The 26,623-nt window shown below is 35.6% G+C and overlaps 1 protein-coding gene across 13 annotated transcripts in view; it reads right to left on the bottom strand.

The window, feature by feature from the left end:
* The window catches only part of nfia (nuclear factor I/A), a 438,666-nt gene extending 421,763 nt beyond the window's left edge, over positions 1 to 16,903 (bottom strand). For 2 of the 13 annotated variants that reach the window (XR_010963864.1, XM_067990285.1), the window contains exons 1-2: positions 12,853 to 13,384; positions 6,650 to 7,181 (exon numbers count right to left, since the gene is read on the bottom strand). Coding sequence is in view for 12 of the 13 variants with exons in the window: in XM_067990285.1 (XP_067846386.1) it covers positions 6,650 to 7,181; positions 12,853 to 12,879 (559 nt within the window). In the remaining variant the exon portion in view is untranslated. Of the gene's footprint in view, positions 1 to 5,598; positions 5,882 to 6,649; positions 7,182 to 12,852; positions 13,392 to 13,821; positions 13,897 to 16,479 lie in introns of those variants that run through there. The other 11 variants (XM_067990282.1, XM_067990280.1, XM_067990277.1 and 8 more) reach the window with 9 other exon arrangements.
* Between the last annotated feature and the right edge of the window lie 9,720 nt (positions 16,904 to 26,623).

Consider the following 26,623-nt stretch of genomic DNA (forward strand, 5'->3'; position numbering starts at 1 on the left):
TTATGTTTCCTGGTAAAATCATCAAAGGGACTGGTTGAGAGGAGTTACCGATCGAGAACATTAACATTGCTCGAGATACAGCCATTAACCCAGGGTGCCTCACTCATCGTATTATTTTAACTGTGTAGATTCATTCAGCTCCCTTGCACTGATGTCACAACCAGTTCCTTGACAAGGTCATCAAGCACCTATTGCTTACTCAAACTTTAAAAAAATTAACAGAATTATGTAAAAGGAAACAAATAATCAAAAAAAGGATGTTTAACATTAATTATAATAATTAACAATTTAGTCTTTAAGAAGGACAGAAATGGGACGACACCCTCTTTAAAATATCTGCTCTTATCTGAAGAAGGGGTTCAATCACTACCCAAGATTTTGATCTTGCTTTTTTTTAAATTAAGAAAATCAAGGCATTTTTTAAAAAAAAGTGCTCAAGGTTCATGAAAGGCCAGAGAATAGAGATAAAATTTTTGATTACTATGTGTGCAATCCAACAAAAGAGATTTTGTCTCTATAAAAAGAAACAGTATCCATTTTGTAGTCTTACAAGGGATACATTTAATACCAGTCAGCCATCACGTAGACGCACTTTACACAGAGTTCTCAAGGCTTCTAATAAAAGTCAATCAAAGCAGATAATGGCAAAACTGCAAAGTCTGTATTTTACTGGCCTGTAAAAATATACTTGAAAAAACATTAAAAGGAGATTTTGTTAAAGAATCTTTGTTTAGTATTTTTTAAAGAAGTAGGGTGGTTTGATCTTTATTAGTTTTGAATAACAATTGCCATTGGCCAAACAAAAGAGATACCGTCGCTAAAAAGTCTGCGAAACAATTTCTCACTTTGTTCTCTTTCTTGTTCTCTTTTGTTCATTCCAGCAGTTTTTTAAAATCCATCAAGAAGATTTCCAAATTAACTGCCTTGTGTGGGTGTACAGACTAACCAGACATAATCTTCAAAAAGTGGGTCAACCTGATGCAGCAGAAGGCGTGTCAGGTGAATAAAGTTTCAACATGTTGGATATAGGATAGTTTGGCACAAGCTACCTTTCAGGACAGAGTTCAATGCCAAGGAATTTATACTGAAAGAAGCATCTGCACCATTTGTTCAATTAACACCTCCCCCAGCGCGACCCCCCCCCCCCCCGCCACACACACACACACACACACACACACACACACACACACGTGCGCACACACACAGTCTCAGACAAAAAAGAGGCAAGAAAAATAAATTAAATCAGTCCATTAAGCAGAAAAGAGGAAATGTATCTTTTTGTTGGGCTAAACTGGTTGAACTTTAAAAACTACCAAAAAAAACCCTAATCTATTAAACATGTCTCTTTTCATCTATCACATCCCTTCTCTAAGGACTAAGATATCCATAATAAATTTAGTCGAACATGTTGATAGGTTAGATTGCAAGATTCCAAAACTGTATTCATTTAAAGACAGTTTTAAAAAACATTGTATATGAAATGAGATTTTGAAAGGGAAACTAGACTTTTGAAAAGACTGGGAAATGCAACAAAGAAAGTTGCATTGCTATAACTGGTAAAAAAAATATTATTGCTGAAGTTGAAAGAATTAATGCCAGGTTTTCAATAGAAAATATTAACGCTAACAGCTTCCAAAACCAAACTATGACATCCATTTACTGGCGGGTCTATAACAGGCAGCAGAAGTGGATTAGAGCTGATGTCAAAGTATGCACCAATCCAAATGGCTGGGGTCTCCCAGCAGTGAAGCCAAGGCTCTAACCAAGTGAAACGTTCAACCCTGCTGTGTACTGCACTGACCACAACAAAGATTGTGGTTTCTACCACACTCACCCTAAATAGCTGAAAATTATTGTTATTCATCATGGCATGGAAAGAAAGGGAAATGTAAAACTGCTGCCGTTCAAGAGTGGTGGAAATTGCCCTTGTGATATTCAAGGCTTTGTTACCACCAGATAAAACCTGTGGCTGGTGATGGCTTACATACTAAGGACTTGTAGCGATTCCAGCAATTTGCATTTGTGGGTTTAAAAAAAAATCAAATGTTCTTCATTATAGCAATTTGCTGCAATTATATCATAAGTTTGTGCTCTACTGTAAATAATTATTTTAAAGTTGTGTAGTTCAAACATTTTAAAGTTTAAAAAGTTTATTCTTGCAAATATTTCAGTTTTTTTTATTTTGAATTACTGGAATTATCTGAATACTATTTATATCTGAAATCTAAAAAGAGATACATTGCCATGAAATTAGCATAGTTTTTTCTTGTAAATAATGTAATAGTATTATTGCGGTTTTAATTGAGAAATGATTTACAATCACGTACAAAGGAACACAAGAAAGTACCGGACCAGAAAAGAATCTGTAGTCTCTCTGGTTTGTCCGAAAAACTGATACGCCTCAATCACTCACTCCCTCCCTTAAATGTTCATCCAATTCTTCCTTAATTTTTTAAAAACACTATCAGCCTCCACAGGTAGTCTGTTCCATATGCTCATGACCCTCTGCATAAATAAGTTAAACCTAAACTGTCGTGCACCTTTTAATCCTGAGCCCCTGTCCCCTAGATCTACAGTTTGTTGCAATCTCCAACATATTATTCCTGGGTAAATTCTATGTTCAGTAAAGATTATACAAGGATTGTGTCAATAGTTGGTTGACGTCGCTTTGTCTTCTTGATTTTGATTGTCCCCAATAACTCAGCACATTTCTGATTAATTCTGTAACCCTCACGGCAGTATCTTTAGTCCTGCAGTCCTTCAAGGTAATCAATTTTTGCATACTACGGGAACGCTAAATATGAATGAGGAAAACTAGATCATGTCTAGAAATAACTTCAAAATTTAAATCTGGGTGTAATAGTCCAGATTTTCTGATCAGCATATTTTAACACCAGTGGTAACGCATTATTGTAAACATTAAAATAACGCAGATCAGAAATTCTAGGCTAATGTCTTTTTTTGAAGATAGTAGATGCAAAAGGGATTAGGAAACACAATCATGTTCTGCAAAGAAAGTTCAGTAACGGAACGGTTAACCGACCCAGTAAGAAAATAAAAGGTTACTTAATTAAAAGGGTAATTTTGATTTATGCAGTTCTTTGTTCAGCCTTGATCCAGTTTACAGATCTTACAATTGGTCATCAGGGTAAAGAATTTGACAGAGGGTCTGTGGGGTAAACAAGGGCAACATTTCATCAGAGATTCCAAACCAAACACAACATTAAAATGAGTTACAATGAAGATAAGTAGCCCACATTTGATGATCACATTTTTAACAAAATTCCTACTGGTAATGGAGGTCAAAACACACGTTTTTTTTGTAGGTTGCTTTCACTCCACTTAATGGGAGAAAAATAACAAGAGAGAAGCAAGGGGCAAAAAAAATCTTTAAAAGTAACTTTACAAATGAAAACCAGCCAATCCTAGGTCTAAATTCTCATTCCACTTAAACTTGACTGTGCAGGATTCCCTCAACTCTTGGACTCTATTTCAACCCAGTTTCCCTTTCCACAAACTGTTTGCATAGGCAGTGGGTCACAACAATACTGACGAGCTGAAGACAGCACTCGCATGAGTGCCCGCTAATAAGCAAAGATCACCGTTTATCTAAGAGGTCAAATGCCTGGTGGCTGGGGTCACGACCTAAACAACTTATGTCATGACCCTTACACGTGCCTGGACTGATGCCATTCTGACTTGGGTCAGCTGCTAATGGTGCAGGCCATAAATTAGATTGTGCCTCGCACTTTTTCAAAAGAAAGTTTGTCTTCCTCCAATGCAATATCATTCTAAGTTGTCACTTGATACCTGTGTGGGGCATTGGACTGACAAAGGGAATCAATGGGTACAAAGAGCTTATCTATTAACTTGCAAACTATATGAAAAGATAACTAGATCATTTAGGACTGTTCAATCCTATTTCATTAATACATTTTAATTCTCTAGATCTTTTTCCAGAAAGGATTTTTCAAAAACTATTTAGTATTGTTAAGAATTTAGCAAACACTAGATTACAATTTGTCACTACAGAACTTTTAAAATTTTAATTATTTTAATCTTGATAAAATGTACTTGATAGTTATAACACTTTAAGTTATCTAAGGTCGTACATGACCACAATGGTTTGTTTCATCTAATGAATAGCCTACTAACATTGCTGATAATTTTCAATTATACCCCACGTAACCTTACCAAATGCCACTACAACTCCAAGATAATCTGAAGTATATAAAAAATATCAAGTATTTTTCTCCTAGCTGCTGTGCTGTGGTCATTATTTCACTTCTACACTTCTTCCACAAAGGGAGTGTTCTCTAGAATAGATTTTGAAAGTTCTCCTGCTGGTCTATAACTAAACCCTTAACATGCTAAACAAACAGAAACTCAGGACAGTTGGCATGACACTAGTCACTGATGCTTTCTATATTATGGATCTTTGGTGCAATTCTAACTTAAATCAACTGAAAGCAAACAATCCCTGAATTCAGGCCCTAACGCATTCTAACATAAAAAGTATTACAGGACAAGTCAACGGAAAACAATAAAAGCAAAGTGCATTATTGATTTTATTTTAAAAATTATGTATGCTTCCAATACACTGAGAGTACCTTGTGGTCTTCCAGCAATCACTAAATCAGTTTTAACAACAACAACTAATATTCACAATAAAATATTTCCACACTTCAAACTGTTGCTTATTATCAGTAATTAGCTGCCTTGGTTTTTATATAGCTTTGTGTTATTTTCAGAAGGCTGATGCATTGCTGAATAGTTTGTTAAATTTATTTAGACAAAAGATTTAAAGAGATTATCTTAACCACTCAATGCATTGAGGACTTATGAAAAGTTCAAATATCTACACTATGCATCAGAACAGAAAGTACCCCTTTTCAATTTTAGAAGAAAAAAATTGATTTAATAAAAACCTATCAGCGATATAATCGCTGTTCCCTAAAACATGGCGCTTCAGATCAGACTACAGGAAAGAGCAGAGCGTCAGCGAAAAAAAGTGGCCACGTATTCCCATGTTGGCTTTGGCATGTTGGACAAAGCACTTTTTAGAGTTCATGCTTTCTGCCAACACTGGCAGCTGCTCAGTCCATTGAAAACTCATGAACCTTCCAAGCAGGCCAAAAACGGATCCAGTAGATTTTTCTGTACACAACTCTCAGAGAGCTCCCAATTTAAAAATACATATTGTTTAAGAGTACTGCGTCTGTTTCATTCCATTTATTTTATTGAACATGTGAGTACACTATATTTACAGGATTAAACATTTTGTTCTTTGTATTTAATCCTGACCTATCCCTCTCCACTCCGTAGTTATAATAAAAAGTAGCACGCAATGTGGGGAGTGGAACAGAATTTATTTTCCAATGTATTTTGACTGCTTTTACACGTCAACCTTTAGCAGTTATCTCTGTATTATTTTCAGAGCCAATGGCCACAAAGCTGGCTAAAGTTTCTCATCTGCCAAAGCACTGCTGGCTTAGGATAAACAAAACTGCCAAAGGTGGCAGTAACAATCACAAAAAATGCCTAAACACAATGTTTCAAAAAAAAATAAAGCTATTAAACTGTAAAAGATTATCACTTTTAAAAATGGTAAGAACAAAGCTTGCTTGGTGCTTATTTCAAATGCTTGATACTTTGAAGATCAGTGATTTGCAGTGATATGGTTGCAACAGGAAGAAATGTAAGGCTTTAGAATTGTACACTAGTTTACATAATAGTGACAAACACAAGTAATAAAACCCTAAGTGTACAAGAGAATCAGATAGCTGAATAATTTCTGCATTCATTTTATTCAATGACCACCACCAGCATCCGCCACACACACACCCCTGTACTCGTGATGTACCTGTAAATATAAGAATATCTGAAAAAGAACACAAGATCTTTATCAAGGAGGCTAGTGGGGAACAGCCACATGCTGCATTACTTGCCACTGTAAGCAGTGTGTGGAATCCAGAGTTTGACACTTCACTTGGGCAGCAGACAATTCGCAGCACAAGACTCTTTAGTTCTTAGTTGCAGATTGCCACTGCTACATCCAAGCTGGCATAACTCTTCTCCCAACACTCTGGGGCATTGGTTGACACAAATTTTCAAACCTTTTGTCACTTTTTTTCAGTTCTATGTGTTCTGTTTAGTACATTATAACATTCCCAATGAAATTGCAGTGATTATTATTTCATACATAAACAAAATGTACTTCCTGCAGGAATTTTCATCTTCCATCGTAGGATGTGAGGGGTGAGGAGGAAAAAAGAATGCTGGTATGATCCTAAGGAAAAACTATATCATGAAGGGCATGAGAAACACAGCTGGAAAGTTTAACAGCAGTTTGCAGATCCGGCCTGCAATGACCATTTGTGACTATTATACCAAAAAAAAGTGATGTTTAAGTCATAAATTGTTTAACCAAGTTTAGGCTGCATTTTGCAGGACAGGATCTAGATTATGTACAAGAACATGCAGTAGAAAGTTACCTTTACAAAAAAGTATGTACACAAGACAACCATTACACAATGTTAAATTTAAGGTGAGGTCACATGCAGCGTAACCATTTCACAAAAACTAAAATCACGCTCATCTTTTTTTAAAAAATGAATTTCTAAGAAATGCTTCTGAAAAATGCACTTACCCGCTGCCTGCACAAAGTATGCCAAATATAAATCGAGTTCCTTAACAGAAACGCCTATATGATGTGGCTGTACGCACAGCCCATGGTTAGAGCACTGCGAGGACTTTACGAGTCGTTCACCATCAGTACTTTCGAGCGGAATACCTTTGAATAAAATCACCATAACCAGGTCCAGCCTCCAGACCTTGTCTGCTTGACGCAGACAGTCAATTCGCCGCATCTTGCCTTTCTGGTCTGGGTTTGAAAGCACACAGCAAGGAGGTTTCTTCCCGGTGACTGTGAGCACAAAATCCTCTCGATACTCAGGTCGGATGTCTTTGCGCAGCTTTGCCAGAAGCCTGGATGCCCACTTCTGCTTCACCTCTTGCTTTTCGCTCAGCAGTTCATCCTTCACCGCTCTCTCTTCCTCCTTCGACATGCGCTTCTCGTGCTTCTTGAAGTATTTTCGCTTTCGGGCTTGCAAGTTGAACCATGTGTACGCAAAGGCTCGGACGTGGGGCAGAAGTGCTTCAATGAAGGGATGGAATTCATCCTGAGAGAGCAAGAAAAAAACAGAGGAGAAAGAATAAACAAAAGTGAAGTTTTAACAAAAGAAGTAAGATCGCACTTCTACCTTCATCAGAATTCTTTTCCTATTAAGTAAACAAATTTTTAAAATTGAAAAATCAAGAGACATTTCACTTAAATAACAGATTTAATTCAATACCATTGTATACTCAGACCAATGCAGTATTTTGTTCGAAGCTTGACTTAAAAAAAATTATGCCATATACAGTGAGTATTCTTTGTGTGGAACAGTCAGAAAGATGCCGACGGCGTAACTGAAAGCACCCATGTAGGTAACGTCCAGAACACTTGCCAACATTCAAGACGCTCCCTGCATGTGCTCAGTTTGTTTATGAAGAGCTTTCCCAAAACAGTAGAGAGAAGGATCCCTCGACTAAAGCATGGGTGCTTTCATTAACCTTCGCCAGCTTTAAAAAAAAATGCAGATCTCTTCACTCTCCGTCCCCAACCCCTTTGCATGTGGTGTAGCCAGCATGAGCCCGCCTATTTGGCAAATTCCACACACTAGAATGCCAATCAACGGCTCGTACGAGGGGGCTTTGTGCAAAGCAAGGGAGGATAAACCCCCCCTCCACAAGATGGTTTCAAACACAGCAAGTCTGTACAGTCAAACAAAATCTGCATATTCTTCATTGTGAATTCATGCTATTTTCTCAAGAAATGTCACATTGAGCTGTGCCCTTGTGAAAAAAAAATAAAAAATAAAAACACCCTTACATATTATATGGAGCCCTATCCAGATTATGCCAAAGAGGAAGTATTGAATACTTTATTAATAAGTAGTTTGTTTGCAATCCTTATTCAGTAATGTGTTAAAATGAATTCCACCCCAACACTAAATAAATAAATAAATAATGAATGAATGAATGTGGATCCAGGCAGGGAACTGTGATTGTTATCAACCTTCGAAATCCAGTTTTCAATCAATAATATTAAAGTGACTGAGGCAAACTGATATTTAACTACTCACGGTGATTACAGCATAAACAACAACAAAGCAAGTAGCCCCAGCTGAATGTACACTGTTAAACGCTTATTTTTATATATTACATATCATGTTATTTTACATTTACAATTAAGTGGTCAAAGCCAAACATGCTGATAAACAACAGTAAATTTAAAATAATCACAAAACACACGTATACATAAAAACCTACAAAAGAAAATGAAAAACAATTCTGAGCATAACTGCCATCTGTCTTTTTCTTTTGTTTAAACCAAATGCTGCATAAAGTGTTTTTAAACAAAACACGGTAACATCACTTTTACGATGACAAACATACAAAGTTTGATTTAACGGCAGAAAAATATTTTTTTGAAATGGTGTGCATTTTACATTCTCTATGCTGAATAAAGTTGTGCATTTCCATTGTATAAAGGAGGCCTTAGCTGTACAGGCTGGAAAGGATTTTGCTTAATGAAATAAATTAATGAAAAATGTTGCATTGGTGGGAACATTTAGAGGATTTTTAGATTAAAGTGAATTTTCATTTACCAACCTTTCTCCAGCCAAACGACATCTGGCCTGTAATTCTTCAAGCTTAACTGAATTCCTTTACTACAATCATCTACACGTAGGTAACAATCTGTCCTGTAAAGGAGATTTTCAAACTGCCAAAACAAATAATGAAGCTCAAATTTATTAAGTGTCTACCCTATGCAGATATATGCTTCTTCCTATAGTATCTCGAAGATCGGGGAAAGAAAGGATAGAACAATCCATTTCTTCCTGGGCATTATTTTCAAAGAGTCAAAGAGTTAATGTAGCTGTTTCTTTTGTGCCTAAGTCTAAACTTCTTGTTCTAAAATTCCTTAAGTTAACCTCTACCATATGATTTAACTTGGCCAAAGTATAATAAAATAGCAGAGATATAAATCTCTACAGATATAATTTTATCTTATGTCATTTTACTCTACAGCAAATTCAGATTAATTCAATTCCGCACTAAAATGCCCCATGTAAATATGGTACAAATCGCCAACTTTAGAATTCATTCCAAGGTAAAGGCTCACTGCTGACAGAAGTGCGTTTATGGAGTGAATATGGACATAGTAGAGCTGTAGATGAAAACCCAGTCAGTATTTGACCTTGGCTGCATGTATGCATGGAACAAGGGATGCCAGTGTGGTGATACTATGTCACACATTGGTGTCCTTTGCTGTGGCCTCCAGATGCCACAAGTTCAGATCTGATCTCTGTTGCGTTGTTTCTGCAACAGAACTCAGACCTGTAAACTCACTTGCAGTGGGGAGGGGTAAGATAAAATAACGTGTAAAAAATAAAACATTTGCTAAATAAAAAAAATCTTAGCAACAACTTTGAAAAATATAAATTATTGTTTAAAAGTTTTAAATACGCTGCCTGATAGACTTTAGGAAATTTACTGTGTGAAATAGTGTAAGATTTAAGCATTCTGAACGAGGTATTCTATAATGTTTTGCAGTCTTTTGCACATGTACATTTTTGTTTTAATCCAGTCAGAAGCCGACTAGTTTCATAGATTCTTGCATCGACTTTATATTGGAAATCATCCAATGTACAGTTTCCCTGCTCTACCTTAGAGCTAATTCAGAAAAGAAGCTTTAAACTACTTTAGCCCAATGTCAGCGTCAATCCTAAATCTTCCACATCGCCTGAAAGCTTTCCTTCTCAATCTCAATGTGGAATTAAGGTACTTAACTTTTGCTGCAAAAAATCAGATCAAAAAACAAAAATGATAGTTATATAAACTGAACTCTGCAGTAATAAGAAAAGTGCACAGGCTAGGAGTTTTAGTTATCATTAGTATATTTACTCTGCTGCAGTCACTCCTTATATCTACAAATCAAACAGCCACTATATTACAAAAAGATTGGGGTATTAAATACCTATAACAGTTAAATTACATTTTATAAATTGAAGCTATTTTCCATTACATGGACCTACGACACTGAGGTGCAGAATGTGTTGAGCTGCGTTTTTTTACTAATTAAATGATCAAAAAATCAATTATATTTTCTCCTAAAGTCTGTTTTCCCCTTTTCATTTTTTTTAATGAAGGCCCAAAGTTTGAGCTCATTTCTAAATATTCTACACATTTGGAGGCCAAACCACTTAGTTCCTTAAGTGACAATCAGTAAAGTTGTGGTTTTGTTGTGGGTCTATTTTCATATAAACCTCAGCACTGCACTCCAGTGCAGCAAGCACGTCCTTCCTTTGGCACTGCCAGATCAATTAGTGTATACTGTATAAAACGAAGAACCAAATAGAATAAGCACCAATTTTCCTTTAAGTGGTCAAAAACTTTGCACACATACATCATGGGTCTGATAATTGGACTATTTTATAGTTTACAAACAACTGTCTTTTTCAGCGCTGAAAATCAAATTCTCCACTCAGCGTCATATTACTCATTTTTTTCCACATTTTTCTTTTTGCAGTTAATTTATTAAAACAATTTAGTGCATTTTAGATCATTCTATGCAGTTCTTTTCTTTTGCATGTGTTTAATTGGTTCTTTTGCATTTATTTAATTGATTCTGCCAGGGAAACAGTAAACGGAATCCAATTTTTAAAAAAGTTTTAAAAGTTATATTTTTGAAAAATTATTGACAGTGATTCAAACTTATGTATTACTAGCGCCTAAGTTTTTTTCTTACTGAAATATCCTGTCAAAAAATGTATATATCAATAGACCTGTTCTTTTCTGAGCAGTGTAATAACGATTGCACCAACTGCCTTTTAATTTAAAAGATTCAAATACAATTTCAATTCTCTTCTTATGGCGCATTTGGTTTTTTAAAAACAAATTCTTATATCAGCTATAAGGAAGGTTCCTCAACGTATTTGTTATTAAAATAACTCACGGTGTGGGTGGGGGGGGGGGGGGGGGGTGGAGGGTTGCAACTGAGGGGCTCCATTACTAAATGACTTGCTGTTAACTACCCCATTGTTCAAAACAATATAAAGCCAGAAACTATGCTGAAATGTAATAACACATTGTATAAACATTAGAAATTAGTGATTTCTTTTGCATTAAATGGATACAAAAAATACAAAATATTTATACATACAGGTTACTGAAGAGTCAATTGAACTTATATTAAACTTTTATTTCAATTTAAAAATACTGACTAACTCTAACTTTCTAATAAGTAACAAAACACAGAATAATTTAATGTGCTTTTGTGTCCTTTAAAGCAATGGAAGAGGCCAACATTAGAAATGTAAAGACCAACAGTTACTTCAGTATGGTCACACTGACTTTATGTTGCTGTTGCTGTAACAAAAAACTTCAGTAGGACTCAATCCGAACCTTTTCTATGGGCAGTTTAATAGGTAAAAAAAGTTTCTGTAAAGATCTTGATGCTGACCCTTCATCCACACAAAGTTATTAATTGATATTAAAGTAGATTCACAGAAACAATGCAAAGATTGTCCATTGCTGATAAAGCTTTAAAAACTTTAAATCACGTGCAAGTGTTTTTTTAAGAAATAGACTGGCTAGCAAAGATTCATTAAAAAATTTTAGAGTGATATTTTCGGAAATAACGTGATTTTCAAAAATAATTTCCATACGTTGCATACATATATAAAATCAGCGATCCTCAACCTACTTTATAGGGTTTTTTTAAACCGAATGTGTTGAATTATCTTGGGTTAAATATCCTACGGTATATAGAAGTATGAAATAAAGCAGATTTCAAAGCAAACCCGCAATCTGAAAACTTGAGTGCAAAAAGAAAAAGAAACACGGCACGACAGCGGACAGCGCTTCCACGGGGGAAACCCTGACTTTTTAGCACTCTTGGAAGTAGCGACAATAATACGACACTCTAACTTAAACCTTTATAGTCGCTAACAGAACAGTAACAACTTATCGAGAGTAATGACATTGCTTGGGTGCTTGGGGGGGTGGGGGGGGGGGGGAGGAGAAAAAAAATCAAAATAATTAGGAACTCGAAAAGGAACCCGATCACGTCCCAAACCACAATGCCCGCAACCCATCTAATCGCACTATTTGTATAACTGCTACAGAAAGTTAAAGCTTTTCTCCCTCCCAAGAAAAGTAGCTTGACGTGAGGACACTCCACACCTGACGGCATTTCAGTGCAACGCAAAACTCTGCCTTAAAATCGATCCCAGCTTCAAAATAAGAATAACAAGCGATCAAATCAAACAGAGTACTTGCCGAAATTATTGGGAAGGCGGTGCAATATGGTGAGTAAGCATCGTCGGAATTATCAAAAATATTAAAATCAAACTTCCGCGCACCGCTGTTGTGAGTAAACTCCATACCTTACAGTCATAACAAAAGCGTGATTCCCCATCGCTTGCTCCAAAAAAAAAGCAGCGATCGCGACACTTTGCTGGCTTTGAAAAGTCTTAAGAAATGCACAACACCTCTTTAAAAGCCGCTCTTGGAAAATGTGTTTTGCAATGTTTTGCAAATAAAAAAAATAAAAATTACAGTTTAAAAAAATAATAAATATTAATACGTATCCGCCATTAGCCATGTGCCTCAATGGGGCAGATCGCTGAGCCCAGTCACTGATCTGAGAGGCAGAAAAAGACAGGAGGCATGAAAAAGAAAAAGTTTAATAAAAAACCATGACGGGCTCTAAAGGGATACAAATGTTGCAAAAATGTATCCTACCTGGGTGAGACAGAGCGGAGAGTACATTATTGTGGCGGTGCTGGTGGTGGTGAGAGGAAAAGCCGGCTTTCACATTTCAGTCTCGAACTGAAGCCAGCTCTCTTCTCCATCCTGAACTTTAACCCCGCCTATAGTTACTATATAGTCTACATCCCAACTCTCCCTCTTTCTCACTCTGACACTTCGTGCGCCGCTTCTCATACACCTTCCCCTCCCTCCCTGACGATCACACCTTATTTTATTTTTTTCGCCCGCTCTCAGATTGCTTTCTACAGCTGCGATCTCTCTCGATATATAAAAAAAGTCACACTTCGTGGCTGTCAGTAACCGAGCCCACGGTCCTGCGCTAGTTTTCTCCGACCGATACTTGACTACACCCCTCTCTTTCGCTCTGCATCTCGCACAGCTAAACAAGCAGCGCTTTTCTTTTCCCCCCTCTTAAAAAAAAACAGAATATAAGCTGGATCTACGATCCTTGAATAAATCCGCTTCCCTTCCCAGCAAAACAGCTCTGCGTCAACACACTAATGCACCAGGAAAGTCTAGATGGAAGAAGCAGCGTATAATGTATATGCCCACAATGAACTTGAACTTGGACGTGTGAAAGACTTCGTGAATTTAATTCTCATTTGCAGTTCCATGAAAAGAAATCCTTCAGTCACCACGAATTTTATAAAAAGTTAAAGTCACTGTGCAACTTTGCTGTAAATAAATTATGGAGTGAAATATTTTTTTTTTAATTTGAACTGCATTAAACCAAATCAGCATTATATTTAATTGTTTCCCTGCACCAAAGTTAGTTGGGAAAACGAATTGGGATTTTCTCCCCCGCCCCCATTAAGTCCGTTAAAAAAATCCATGAAGATGATTTATGGCATATCGGATTTTGGCGCCTTTTTTAACAACAGTAAATCGCAATACATAACTAAGAATCATGTGTCTGTGTATTGTTTTTTTTCATCGCGTCACCTAGTCGAATGTCACGTCCACGACTCCTCCGCCCGGCTGTCGTTCATTGTTTGACATTTTCTTTGCCTGCGCTAGTGACCCATATGTAACAGTGAATAGTAAACGATCGACCGGCCATCGCGCATGCACCCTCGCTGCAACGCACTCTGGGCCTTGTAGTCTTTGTTCCTGTCCACTGCGCAACTCCAGTTAAGAGTAACAGATGAGACAGCAGATAATATCACAACTTGGAGTAAACGACACATTTTAGTGTCACGTGATGTGAGATTTCCTGTTCACATACAGGTCCACATACCTTTAAACAAATATGCATGTTTTCTGAAGTGTGTTTTCTTATCCCATGTGCAATATATATTTAATTAGTCTCAAGGTATTTCATCTGTTGAAAAAGGGGGCCTTAGCATCTTGGTGAAATTGTCAAGAAAGTTAGTTCAAATGGATTGGGTGCAGCTCTGAATTAAAATCACAAATCGAGACCGGAATTGAAATACAGAAGGAATGACAACATATAACAAGGTTAGGAGCTCATCACAATGCAAAATAGTCCAACATGTCGCAACCATAATCATACTTGTTATCCCTCTGATGTCAACTTTTCACTATGTTAGCAACTCAGCAATAACTTGAAAACACAGTACGGGTTCTTTTCAGTGGCACGTGTTTGTTCAATTGTCCCTAAATAAAAGCGTACACATCTTTCTGCTGTAGGGTTTAAGGCATCTGAATTAGTTTACTCAGGCAATTATGTAGTAGCGCCATTATATTTTACTGTCCAATAGTGCTTTAAGCATTTATGTTATTTTTTATCATGGGGTTTCAAGACTCCCCATTCAAAAGTTAACCTATACGAATTTAAAATATTATGAAATTGATGGGCCAACACGCGTATTGCACCTTCAAATGAAATTGGTAGAATGCCCACATATAAGTTTCATTCTAGTGACACTTAGCAACACAATACTCAACAATAGTGAACAATACTGTATTCCTAGAATGTTAAGAAGATAACGCAAAGCACATAGTAAAGGACGGTCAGTAGAATGGAATGTGGCTGCTCTCCAGCAATAGAGAAAGCGGCATGTACAAAGCGTTTCATTTCAGTGAATTCACACCACCTTCCTTTACAAAGAGAAAGTCACAATACCCATAATTTCCACGCTTGGCATAGTCAATCATATAAAACATATACAAATCGACGCAAAACAGATGCATCATCCTTCTACACTATGAATTACTACTCAATTTGTAGTCCTCATGCCGAGGACTACTTTTTTCCAATTCTTGGAGTCCACTTGCTGCAGAATTCCCTTTGGCTACGGTCGCGTTTTTGAACGTCATAGCTCATTTAAAACCTTATAAAATTGTTTAGTCTAAAATATGCAACATTGCAGCAGTTCTCTTCGAAACATTTCAAAGATTTCCACTGCCCCTATCCTGACGTGCCCCTCCCTCCGCACGCAGAGGAAGATATCCACAGCCTTGTTTTCCGATCATAATCCCTGATTTGGGACTTTTGGACACTGAACACAGAAAATTACTGACCTCTTAAGCCTGGCATGCCAACACTTAATGTATGTGCAACATTCACACGAGATTATTAGAAGGGATAGTTTAATTACATGCGTGTTATGTATAATTGCAAACGTTATATATACACAAGTAAATGAAAATGTCATTTGCCATTGTAAAGCGTTTGTACTTCTGGGTTGTTCTTGAGAAAGTTCTATGATACTTCAAGAAATGTTTAAATAAATAAATGATCCTTGGAAATATATTCAATATCTCCTAGGGTTTAGATTCAATTTTACATAATATCCAGATTTAAAGAAGTATAATTACGACTAGTTGTCTTAAAAAGTGCAAATCATTTATTCAGTGAAAAATTATCTCACCTCACTTAGCACAATTACAGTTACGAGAAAAGCACTTAACTTTTGCAAGGATGAATCCTTTATATAAAAGGCATTGCAATATGTTTTTGTCATACAATGTATACTTGAATACACATTGCAATATCTTTTATAAAAGCATAAAATGGTATGCACTTTGTACACAATCTCACACTATTTCTCCTTAGTACTCATTGATGCACCTATACTGTACATATCTGAACTACAGTTCCCAAGATACCCTTCTAACAATCTGCCATTGCATATACGACTAACTTGATAGCGGAAGCCTCGCCTTTCTATACACTGATTGGCGCAGTGCAGCGTTGAGGATGTCAATGGTAGCTTAGATTGGTGGAACGAGCCGCCTATCATGTCGGGTCAAGTTCACGTCTCTAGTTCGGTTGACGGTTAGGAGAAAAGGGTTTTGAGACCGAGTCACACGTCTTGACAGAGCGAGCGCGCAACGTTATTTTTTTTGTCTTCTCCTGGATCAGGGAAGCCGACGGGGGAAATTTGCCAAGCTCAGCGCTTTCCAAGCTAAAAGCAGCAGCTCAGTCTTGGCGCAATAATTGACATGTTCCACATGGACACAAACTGGAACCGGCGTGAATAAAAAAAAGACATCCTGTCATCAATTACCAGGCTGAAACATTATTAAATATACTTTAAATATAATAAAACCCTATTAAATCTTATTTTGCATTCAAGTTTAGAATATCTATTAAAATCATAATTTTAAAAATAAAGTTCATTATGTATCACGTACCATTGCCATGTAAAGAGTACGTGAGAAACTTTAAATTGTTCAGACGTTTAGCTTCATTTGTTGTCGCCTTTTTTGTTGCTATTTTTGGTTTTAATATATAAACTGGGAACCGTTGCAAACCGGAAGCGAAACCACGCAAAAGCCGCTGCAAAAAAAAGTCGGCGAGTGATGCCTGAGGTTTTTTGTTTCCAAAGAAGAAGCCCCTTTGAAAGCGTTCCAAGATCGCTCCCAGCTCTCTGGCTCTGTGTTGATGGCGAAAGAGCACTTTTGTGGAGCACCCTGAGAAGTTGCAATCGATTTGCAGTCCTTACTGTTTATTTCCGCATCGGTATTTGCATAGAAACCACGCACAGGGGCGACCGCACGTCCAACCAATCGGCTTCCAGAATCCCGGGAGACGTGAGTCGCACGAGCGTCTGGCCTGGGATTCCATTCCCGGCCAATGTTCTGTTCCAGCACCGAGATGGTTCGCACGGTGTGAAGCTTCTTTCATTTTATATGTATATACAGAAGGCATTTGTAATCTGCTGTGAATTTTTGAATAGCAAGCGTAGGTAAGCAAATATGAAAGACGATTGTTTTCTTTGTAAAGTGCAGGATTTGTGTGTATTCTTCCATCCGGTCATTTGCTTGTACGGCTCAACAGATCTCGTCCTTTTTCTGTTTAACTTATTTTATGACAAAAATGGTCCATATACTCATTATACATGTGCATAAAGGAGCTTTTAACATATGTACATCAGTGCAAATATAAATAAGCAATCTGCTAACCTAAAACATTAGGTATGGGCCGAGGAATATTACTGAACATTGTACGCGTTGTGAAGGAGCTTTTAAGAAAAAGAACATTTACCAGAGCTAATGTACTCAAATGGCAACAGTTACTACAGAACAGAAAAAAAATCACTATAACTTTAAATGTTTTTTTACAAGGTTGACACTGATACTGAGAGAATGAGAGTTTTCTCAATTTGAAACAAACTGCTTTTCTCTACCTTGGCCCGTCTTTGTGTGAACACAGTTGTATTGGGAACATAATTATTAAACAACATTCTAACCATAGTAACATGGTATATTCTATCCAATTATTCAATAAAGATTGTATTTCAAAAAATGTTGTCTTTTATTATACTACTCTATTAGGTAGCAAACGCTCACATTCCGCTGCTTAATTTGTTATCTGAAACAGGTCTTGTGTTATTCACGTACATATTCATGACAATACGTTTAGCTTTTATGCATACACCTCAATATATTCTTTTTTTACTGGGATCATCTCTAAATATCAAATATGTTTTAAAGCTGTTAATATATAATGTGGTTGGTTAGACGATCAACATGAATCAAATACTTTATTTTGAATCGGTGATCATTATACATACACACCTTTTAATAATGTAATTGCACACTAACTGAATGAAATAGGCATCGTGGTCGTAGCTCGTATCACCATAGCTTCCGCCTCTGTTCTAATTAAGCCTATAAACAAATCAATGCAGTGCAGGCTTTATAAGTTTATTTTAATTTTTGTGCAATCACAGCCTGTGAGATTCTGCTTTCGTTAGACATGGTCGTGGATTGACAGCAAATTGGCAAAAATAAGCATGAAAAGATAACCATGTACAGTACTTCAAACCTGTTCAGGAATGCCCCTATTTATTTTTGATCGTCATTTTCTTGTAAATGTATCACCCGCCTGGATATATGTGTATAGATCATATGCTATGTTGTTCGACCAATAAAATGCTTGCACTTATGGCATAAGGCGTGTGGGAACTGACGGTAATGTGCGGCTGAACACATTTTTGGGTATGACACAAGTAATAAATATGGAAGTACATAGAGCTGCAAAGGACGCACGTGAACGTCTGTAAAATTTCAAACATTTTAGTCATGTGTGTGCGAGCTTTTTGTAATGTACATTGCATGTTTTACTTTAAATGGAGAGATTGAATATATTTACATAAATTATTAGCATATACAAAATAATGAATACTGAAATTAGACTTAATATATTGCATTCAGCTGCACATCAAATAGCATATACATCCTGTACAACCTAATTGCACTAATCATATTCCAAACTGTAATCAAGCTCAGTTTGTGTATTGATTAAATGCAGAAAGGCACAAACTTTTTTGAGTGCACCATATGGATGTACCACAAAAAAACAGACTGATGCAGTGTTATATTTGACACACTTGCTTTCATCGCTGCACTTGTTAAGCAGTCGCTGGTAAACGTTATTGATTTTCCCATAGATTTTTATTTACATTTCGGAACAATTTCACAAACTTGTAAAAATGAAAGATATACTTGTTTCCCTCTTGCCGGTTACAAGTTAATCCAGTCACAATTGCGGCACTCAGGAATAAATTTGATCCGTTGTCTAGCGTCTTTAAAAAGGTTCCCACTGCAGATACACTGCAGTCTCGATCAACAACAGCAGCAGCCAGCAAGCACCCAGAGGAACTTCGGAAAATACAGTATATCGACCACCATCATTATGCTGATTTATGAAGAAAAGGCTCTCAGCGATTCCGCCGCTCCTTATTCCAGCAGTGCCATATCGGCATTAATCAGATATCTGTTTTTTAAAAATTGAATAATCTCTGACGCCGAGGCGATTGCAGTGTATAAGAAAATGATCCGACTCTTTATAAACAAGGCAGTGTTAAGTGGAAAATAAAGTCTCAACAAAACTAGACGCCGCGACAGCACGTACAAAGCGAGCTGACGTTTACTGAAAGTGATCACAATGCAAAATCTGCCCGGTATTTAAATAAAACACAACATTGATTCATCCTAATGCAAAGAATCAGCGTCTTTCTTTTTCCTAATTATATTAATACATGCAAGAAGACATGTCACTTGCGGAAATGTCCGTATAGATTTCGCGCTGGAGATATTGATCTGAAGACATTCCAGAACAGGGAGTGAGAAAGAGAAAGTCGTCAAGCAGTCTTTGTATATTTTTCTGCCGGTCTTTGCAAAACCTTAATGTTAAGATCCCAGATCTGGTTTTAACACAGCGCAGTACCACAACTAGAGGGCTCTAATAGTAACAACAAAAAAGTGATTTACTGATTTAGGAAAATGTTGCGAGAGTTGACTGCCCTCCCCCAGTTACAATGGTGCACTCCATCGTGTCGTGATTTGGTTTTTTTGTCCTTTACTGTTGCAACGTTTTGCTGTTCTATCGAAATATTGACCTTAAACGTAGAATCATTGCTTTTCTGAAGCAACGATTGAAAAAAGGCTATATTTTTAAAAAGTTCTTTACTGTGTTCATCCCTTTCTCTTACTCTTTCGGCACCCCTAACGGAGTGCATTCGAGGGATTTCTTGCTAAAATGGAGTCCAGAGCCCAATAAACATTCACAAATTCACAATCATTCTAACGTAGATTTTGATATATATCATCACAATAATGTGTGAAACGAATCGTACGGCGATTTACTGCCGCAAATAAGGGAAATATGTAAATTCCTTAAAAGTTGGACTGCACCATTCATTTAAACGTTAAACAGCAAGTTCAACATTTTCAATGTGGTTTGCAAATTGTGATTCGGCACCAGTTGTCAACAAAATCATCGAGATCATTATAATTTAATGATACAATAATACCAAGAAGAGTTTTGTTTTTAAATTCTGGCTGCAAAGTAGGAAAAATTCTAAGTAGATAAAGACAAAACTTTACTTTGACTTTAAGTTCAAGTCGCAGTTTTTAAAGTTGCGTTCTGTGTAAAGACGCCACAGCTCGAATTTATTACCGTGCAATGATTATCGATCGTACATTTAAGGCGGAAGATTTTAGGATTTAAAACCCCGATACTTCGCTTGTTATTAAGGTTAAAGTGAATGTTGCAAATTAATTAAAACTTCAATTTCACATGCGAATTTTTACTACTTTGATCAATTACATATTTATATGTTTTGTGGAGTGTTTCTTGGGCAGACTCACAAGTTTAAACGACCTATTTCACTCAAAGTGTAAAACATTTGAACTCTTATGAACAAACCAATATCTGAACACAGAAAAGTTTTAATTTCCCATTGGTTGTGATAACTGCGTAAAATATATTCTGCCGTTATTGTATCACATGTACAAAATTAACCCAAATAAGGTTAGATTTCAAAAGAATATTCAGATTTTATTCATATTTGAACCCAGATTACAACTCAGGGTTCATTTACTACGCGCAAGCACCTGCATTGTTATGTATTCTTTACAGATTTCTGTAAATCTTTCCATTTCTTATTTCATTTTACCCCTTTCTTTGACGATTCGACTCAGTTTCCTCAAAAAATGACTTTACTTCCTCCACTTTCTATCTCAGTAATTATAAATGGATATTTAACAATTTAGTTCTTTGAAGGTGCAGGAAACTTGTGAAATCATTTTGGGTGAATAAAAAGTTAACCATTTCCGTACACGTATAGTTCCACAAAGTAGTGCGATATCAGGCATGGTGAGAATATTTTATATTTCCTTCCCATAGATTAGAAAATCGACACAAACTTGATAAGGGGATCCTGGAATAAATGGACATCAAATATGTCTAACCTATTACTTGCAGCACTCCGAGTCTGCAGAAATACAAATGTATTATTCCCGTTCTGTTTTTGCACAAGACAATGATGTTAAATAACGTAAAACGTGTTTTTGTTAATTATATATCAAGCACAATAATTCAATGATAAATTAATTCTCAAATTATACGTCAAATGGTGATATTTATCTTACTAATTACTCATGGCTAACTTAAATATACATGGTATTATAGGCAATTCTAAACAACTAGCTCCCAAAAAGAACGTATCTTCGTCTACTTCAGGACAATTTAACACATGTAAAATTAATTAGTGATTCCTATGATAGGTCTGTCAAAATACCGCAATTAAATGTAAATTACATTTCAAAGAAAAATACCAGAATTAAATTGAGACAGTATATTCAACAGTTTCAACACAGGAAAAACATGATCGATTGGGAATATATTAAAAGTGAATTGTTCCTCTTTATTACTTATAATTCGGAATTAATATTTTAGCAATATAACAATTCATAAAATAAGTTAAATTGTGCGATCCATTTTTGTTAGTTAAATATTAACGATATTAAATATAATTTACATGAAAACAATAAGGTATGTCCTATTTTATTTATAGTTTACGGGGAGGCGAAGCTTGAAGACTCTATATTTAGATCTGGATTAATTATATGCAGGATTACGTTGAGAAATAAAAAGAACCTTTATATTAAATCTGTAATGTACACATGCCATGACTATTGTTTATTTGGAAGATTGAAGAATTGTAATCACTGCTCATCGGTGGCAAAGTATGAATACAGGTTACACAGACGATAGACATATTTGCATATGTTTAATAATAAATAATATTCGACACTGGCATTATTAAACTTTCATCTATGATACGCCCCTTTCATTTCACCAGTGGCTACAAAACTAAAAGTACACATTTAAAATTCTCGGTGCAATTCGTGACTTCGTGTGCTGTATGGAAATCCTATATTTATTCCTAGGACAATTTACCGCATATCGTCTGTGTTGCACCTTTGAAAAACTTCACACGAACTGAGTCATTTCCAGTTCTGTTTCTCGTTCCAGAACAATTCCACCTTTAAAAGTGGGCTGCGAAGCAACGGTTGAAAACTAATTTCCTAATTCAATGTATGACCAAATTTTATTTACTCTTTTTTGCATGTGTGACAAATCAGGCAAAGCACTACATGACAATCGATAATATAAAATCAGAGCAATAGTAACAATGGCAATTAGGATATTTATTGTGAGGTAGTATTGACTTTAACCACAAAGTCCGAATAATATGCTGAACGAACGAATTTTAAATCAGTAAATATTATCCCAAAAGGATTATGAGGATTAACATATTGTTCTAAAATCGGGATGAGCGATTAAAGAATACTATCTGCTACATGAATGCTTTATTACTAGGGTCATTATGGAAGACTGGGAGATTATGAAAAATTGAGAAACCACTTTAAAAAGTGGAGTATCAAAAAAAAGTTGAAGGTGTAAACACCTTTAAGCTTTCAACTGTAAAACGTATCTAATTATATTTCAGAAATAAGCAAAAACATAAAAATATAAATTTCTTGCTTTTTTGTTCATTCAGAAACATTTAAAAGTAATCAGTTTCTGGCATAACTGTAAGGAACTGGAGGATAAATAGAAGCAGGTTGAGTTTTAGGACGACACAACTTTAGTGCTTTTGAGAAAACTCCGAGTTCAATGTATATACCCACATATATCACTTTGGCAAGTTTATAATGATCGAGCAAAAAAGCGCACAAAAAGGCATGTGAAATATTATGATGCTCAAAGGTGCTTGTTTTGCAAAAATACTAGAAATAATCTCTATTAGGTAATCTAAAGTATGCAGCCTGGCACTACATTCCAAGAGTTACTTAAAGTAACGTTATTAATAATAATGGACATCCGGGTCAACCAAGAAATCAACAGCTGGGTTTCAATTTTCAATATTTATTTTCCTCATTATATTTTTGTAACACCATCAAAATTAAAATTAAATCCAGTTAGACTACACATTTCAATTCATCTAGATTAGAGGGATGCAGGGATTCTCCAGGCAATATTTTGGTCTACAGTGGTATTGGCATTGCAATTTTTATTACTAGCATTATTATTAATGAATGTTATTATTAATTGTCCATTTTGGCAGTGATTCTTTTGTTCATTTTTCTCTATTTTCCTTAGAACATAGATAACCTTTAAAAAAACAAGAATATCAAAGCGTATTTATTTATTTGAGCCCAAGTTTATATTTAAATTGAATAAGAGACTCCATGCTTCCAAGTAAGGTTACATTATTAAATTCCTTCTTCATTCTTGTTAATATTTTCCTCATTTGAATGCTTTTGTTATGCTCTTGGAGGTGAAAAGTTGCCAAACTGCAGATTTGTCCGTGATTGCTATCGTATTGATAATTTTGTTGCCATTATTCCCTCTTTTCTCCTGTCTACACTGCTAACATTGGGAGAGTAATTACCATTTACCTCTACTTGTCCATACTATAATTATATTTAAAGAAACTCTTTCATTGGGGGAAGTAGGTTCTCTTTTTTGTTGCTTTCTTTTGTTCATGAAACGAAATGGAAACCGATACAGTTAGACAGCAGCTGAATATTCAGCAGCTAAGGTGACATAGCAAACAAATTTGAACGTATACTGTACACAGGATCTAATGCATTTGTAGCAGTTAAATGCAGAAATTTGCTGCCTATTATAAGATAATGTCTATTTCATTTAAAACATCTACTTTTAAATTCAGAATGGGACGACAGAAGAACATTTCAGGCAAATTAACAGGAACTTGTTAGGACTGTATTCCTGTTTCTAAAAATAGTCAGATAATAGGTAAATGACATCGATTATTTTGAACAAATATCACAAGATGTAAATATGGTTTTGCATAAGCAGAGCAAACCCATTTATTATTCGTTAACATTATTATAGCAAATACGTTTCCACCATGATTATATCGTATTAAATGCTTCCATTGAAGAAATTCCGATTACTGTTACAGTTAGCCCCACAATTAAATACGATGGAATCAAATAGTAGGTTCAGACTAACCACTGTTCATTTTTCACCGGTCGGTAAAAATAAGCGTTTGCGCGTACTTACAACAAAAATGCAGCAAAAAGGATAGAAAGATAGAAAAATAGAAAGAAAGAAAAAAAATAAGGCTAACATGCAGAACAATGCATAGGTAAACAGCAAAATAAATTCAGTTAAAACCCTGAAACACCAAAATCCAATTTTGATTTGCACCTTCTTAGGCTGTAATTTTTATATATACATTGTATTTTTAAAATGTAGCTTCTTAACTAAATATTGCATAATACAGTTTGTAAATAATTTTTCCTAACTATCTCGTTTATTTTTAAATATATTGTATGGTGTTGTACAATTTTGTAATAGTATGCAAGGAGTATTTTTTATAACTATTAATATTTAACCATATTTTAAATGTAATATAGCATCCAGTTGTTTTGGGAGGAATAAGGGAGCACCAGATACAGTACATGTTGCAGGTCATCATAACTGCAAGGTAATGTTTTGCAACACCTGCATTTTAGAAAACACTAAAACAAAGCACATATAGGTCATATCAAATATTGTAACTAAGATTGTAATTACTGAATACTAAACTACAAAGCTTGGAAAAACTTTATACATAGTGGGATGTACGCTAATTTGAAGATTAAGTATAACTTTAAAATTATTAAATAAAATTATAATACATAATGTTATTTACTTAAATACATTTGCTCACATTGATCAAACAGCGATAGAACTGGACCAATTTCATGGAAATTATGTTCAACAACTTTAAAAATAAAACTTGAATAACTAAAAACAAAGGCAAATTGCGATACTATTTGTTTTAAAGTATTCAATGATTTAGCACTGTCTCCCGTTTTTGTGTGATTACAATCGTCATTAGGTTGTTGTTATAGTTGGGGTCATGTTTGCATGTTGTTTCTCAATATTTACTTTTTAAAATCTAATACACATATGTGCATTTGTAAAACTTTTATTGAACTGCAATGCAATTGATCAAGTGCAGAGGTATTTCAGAACATTGGGCACCAGACGCTTTTACTAGAACTTATTTGTGTAATATTCAGTTGATGTCATTTGTTGTGTTATTAATGGTCTGATTTCTTCAGCTTCTGTGTGAGATTTAAATGTCACTTTTCACACTTCTGCCAGTAAAAATTCTCACGTTAGAATCTAAATTTAAAAAACTGTGCATGCTGTGCCCACAAAACTTCAAATGCAAGTCCGCGTCATGCAATTGAAATTTGCGTAATAACGTTAGCATGAAAATTAATATTCTGGCCACTCACCTTTAATAAATAAAGCGTACCTCAGCTATTCTAGTAAATTAACTCTATGAACACGGTATAATTTTGACAGATTTTTCCACATCACGTAATTAAATTCAGCCCGAAAAGCGTAACATGTTTCTGTAATCGTTTTAAAAGTAAACTATAGGAAAACATAAAAAAATGAGATTACATCACAGATAGAGCCAAAAGTTTTTTTTAAAAAGTCTTCCAATTGACAATTACCCCCTTTTAATTGTGTAGAGAAATAGTATATGGTGAAATATCTTGAGTAGGAGATACAAACAGATTTTATGATGATTTATCTGAAATAGTGGATATATCCAGAATGTATACGGCAAATTGGCCGAATTAACGGATACACGTGGTATATCTTAAATAGAGGGTATGGTCAAGATATATAGTAAATTATCTTAAATACTGGTACATGTAGGGCATATACTAAAATATCTTAAATAGTAGGTGCACATTTGGTATATGGCAAACTATCAGCCAGCGGGTACATAGATGGTACAAGGTAAATTTTTGCAATTATATAGACTGATGTCGCGTCAACATAAATGCCCCATTTTTTAAGGAATCCTCGCCCAGTTTATTTTGCTGCAGAGAAGAAATGGTTTAATTCATTTATATCTGAATAACGGAGTCTTACTTTCTATTGTTTAGTAATTTATTCAATGATATTTATTCTGTTTCTTTTCTTGTAAGTAGTTGGCAGTAAAATGTTCTGTTAAATTTTGTTGGAGCATTCATTGATCGGAGATCGTCCGTCATGCTGGATATTAAGTTGTTTAATAACAAACATTACGTTTGCTTTTCTACACAGTTGTAATGGTTCCATTTCCGATCTACAAGGGTTACTCTGTAGGTAAAGATATGGGGTGTCCACGAGATTTTGCTGATTTAACTTCAGATAGTGGCAGAAAGTGGGGTCGGTAAAATTGTTCAAAGACTCCTCGCTAACACGAGAGCCAGAGCGCCACTAAGAGGCAGAGACAAACTCGCACTACATGAAAGACGGAGGATCTTGGTACTTTATTTGTGCATGCAAGCACGTGGTGGGAGGGGTGGAAAGGAAGAGCATATTTATGTTTGTGAGTGTGTGCATGTGGGAGGAATGTGTGCTTATGTGCGAGAGGCTGTGTGTGTGTGAATGAGAGAAGAGCGAATAAATGTTTGCATGTGTGTTTGAGGGTGTGTCAGTGTGTGAGAGAGGGAATGA

Source organism: Heptranchias perlo, chromosome 9 (genome assembly GCF_035084215.1).
Source record: "Heptranchias perlo isolate sHepPer1 chromosome 9, sHepPer1.hap1, whole genome shotgun sequence".
Classification (NCBI taxonomy): domain Eukaryota; kingdom Metazoa; phylum Chordata; class Chondrichthyes; order Hexanchiformes; family Hexanchidae; genus Heptranchias; species Heptranchias perlo.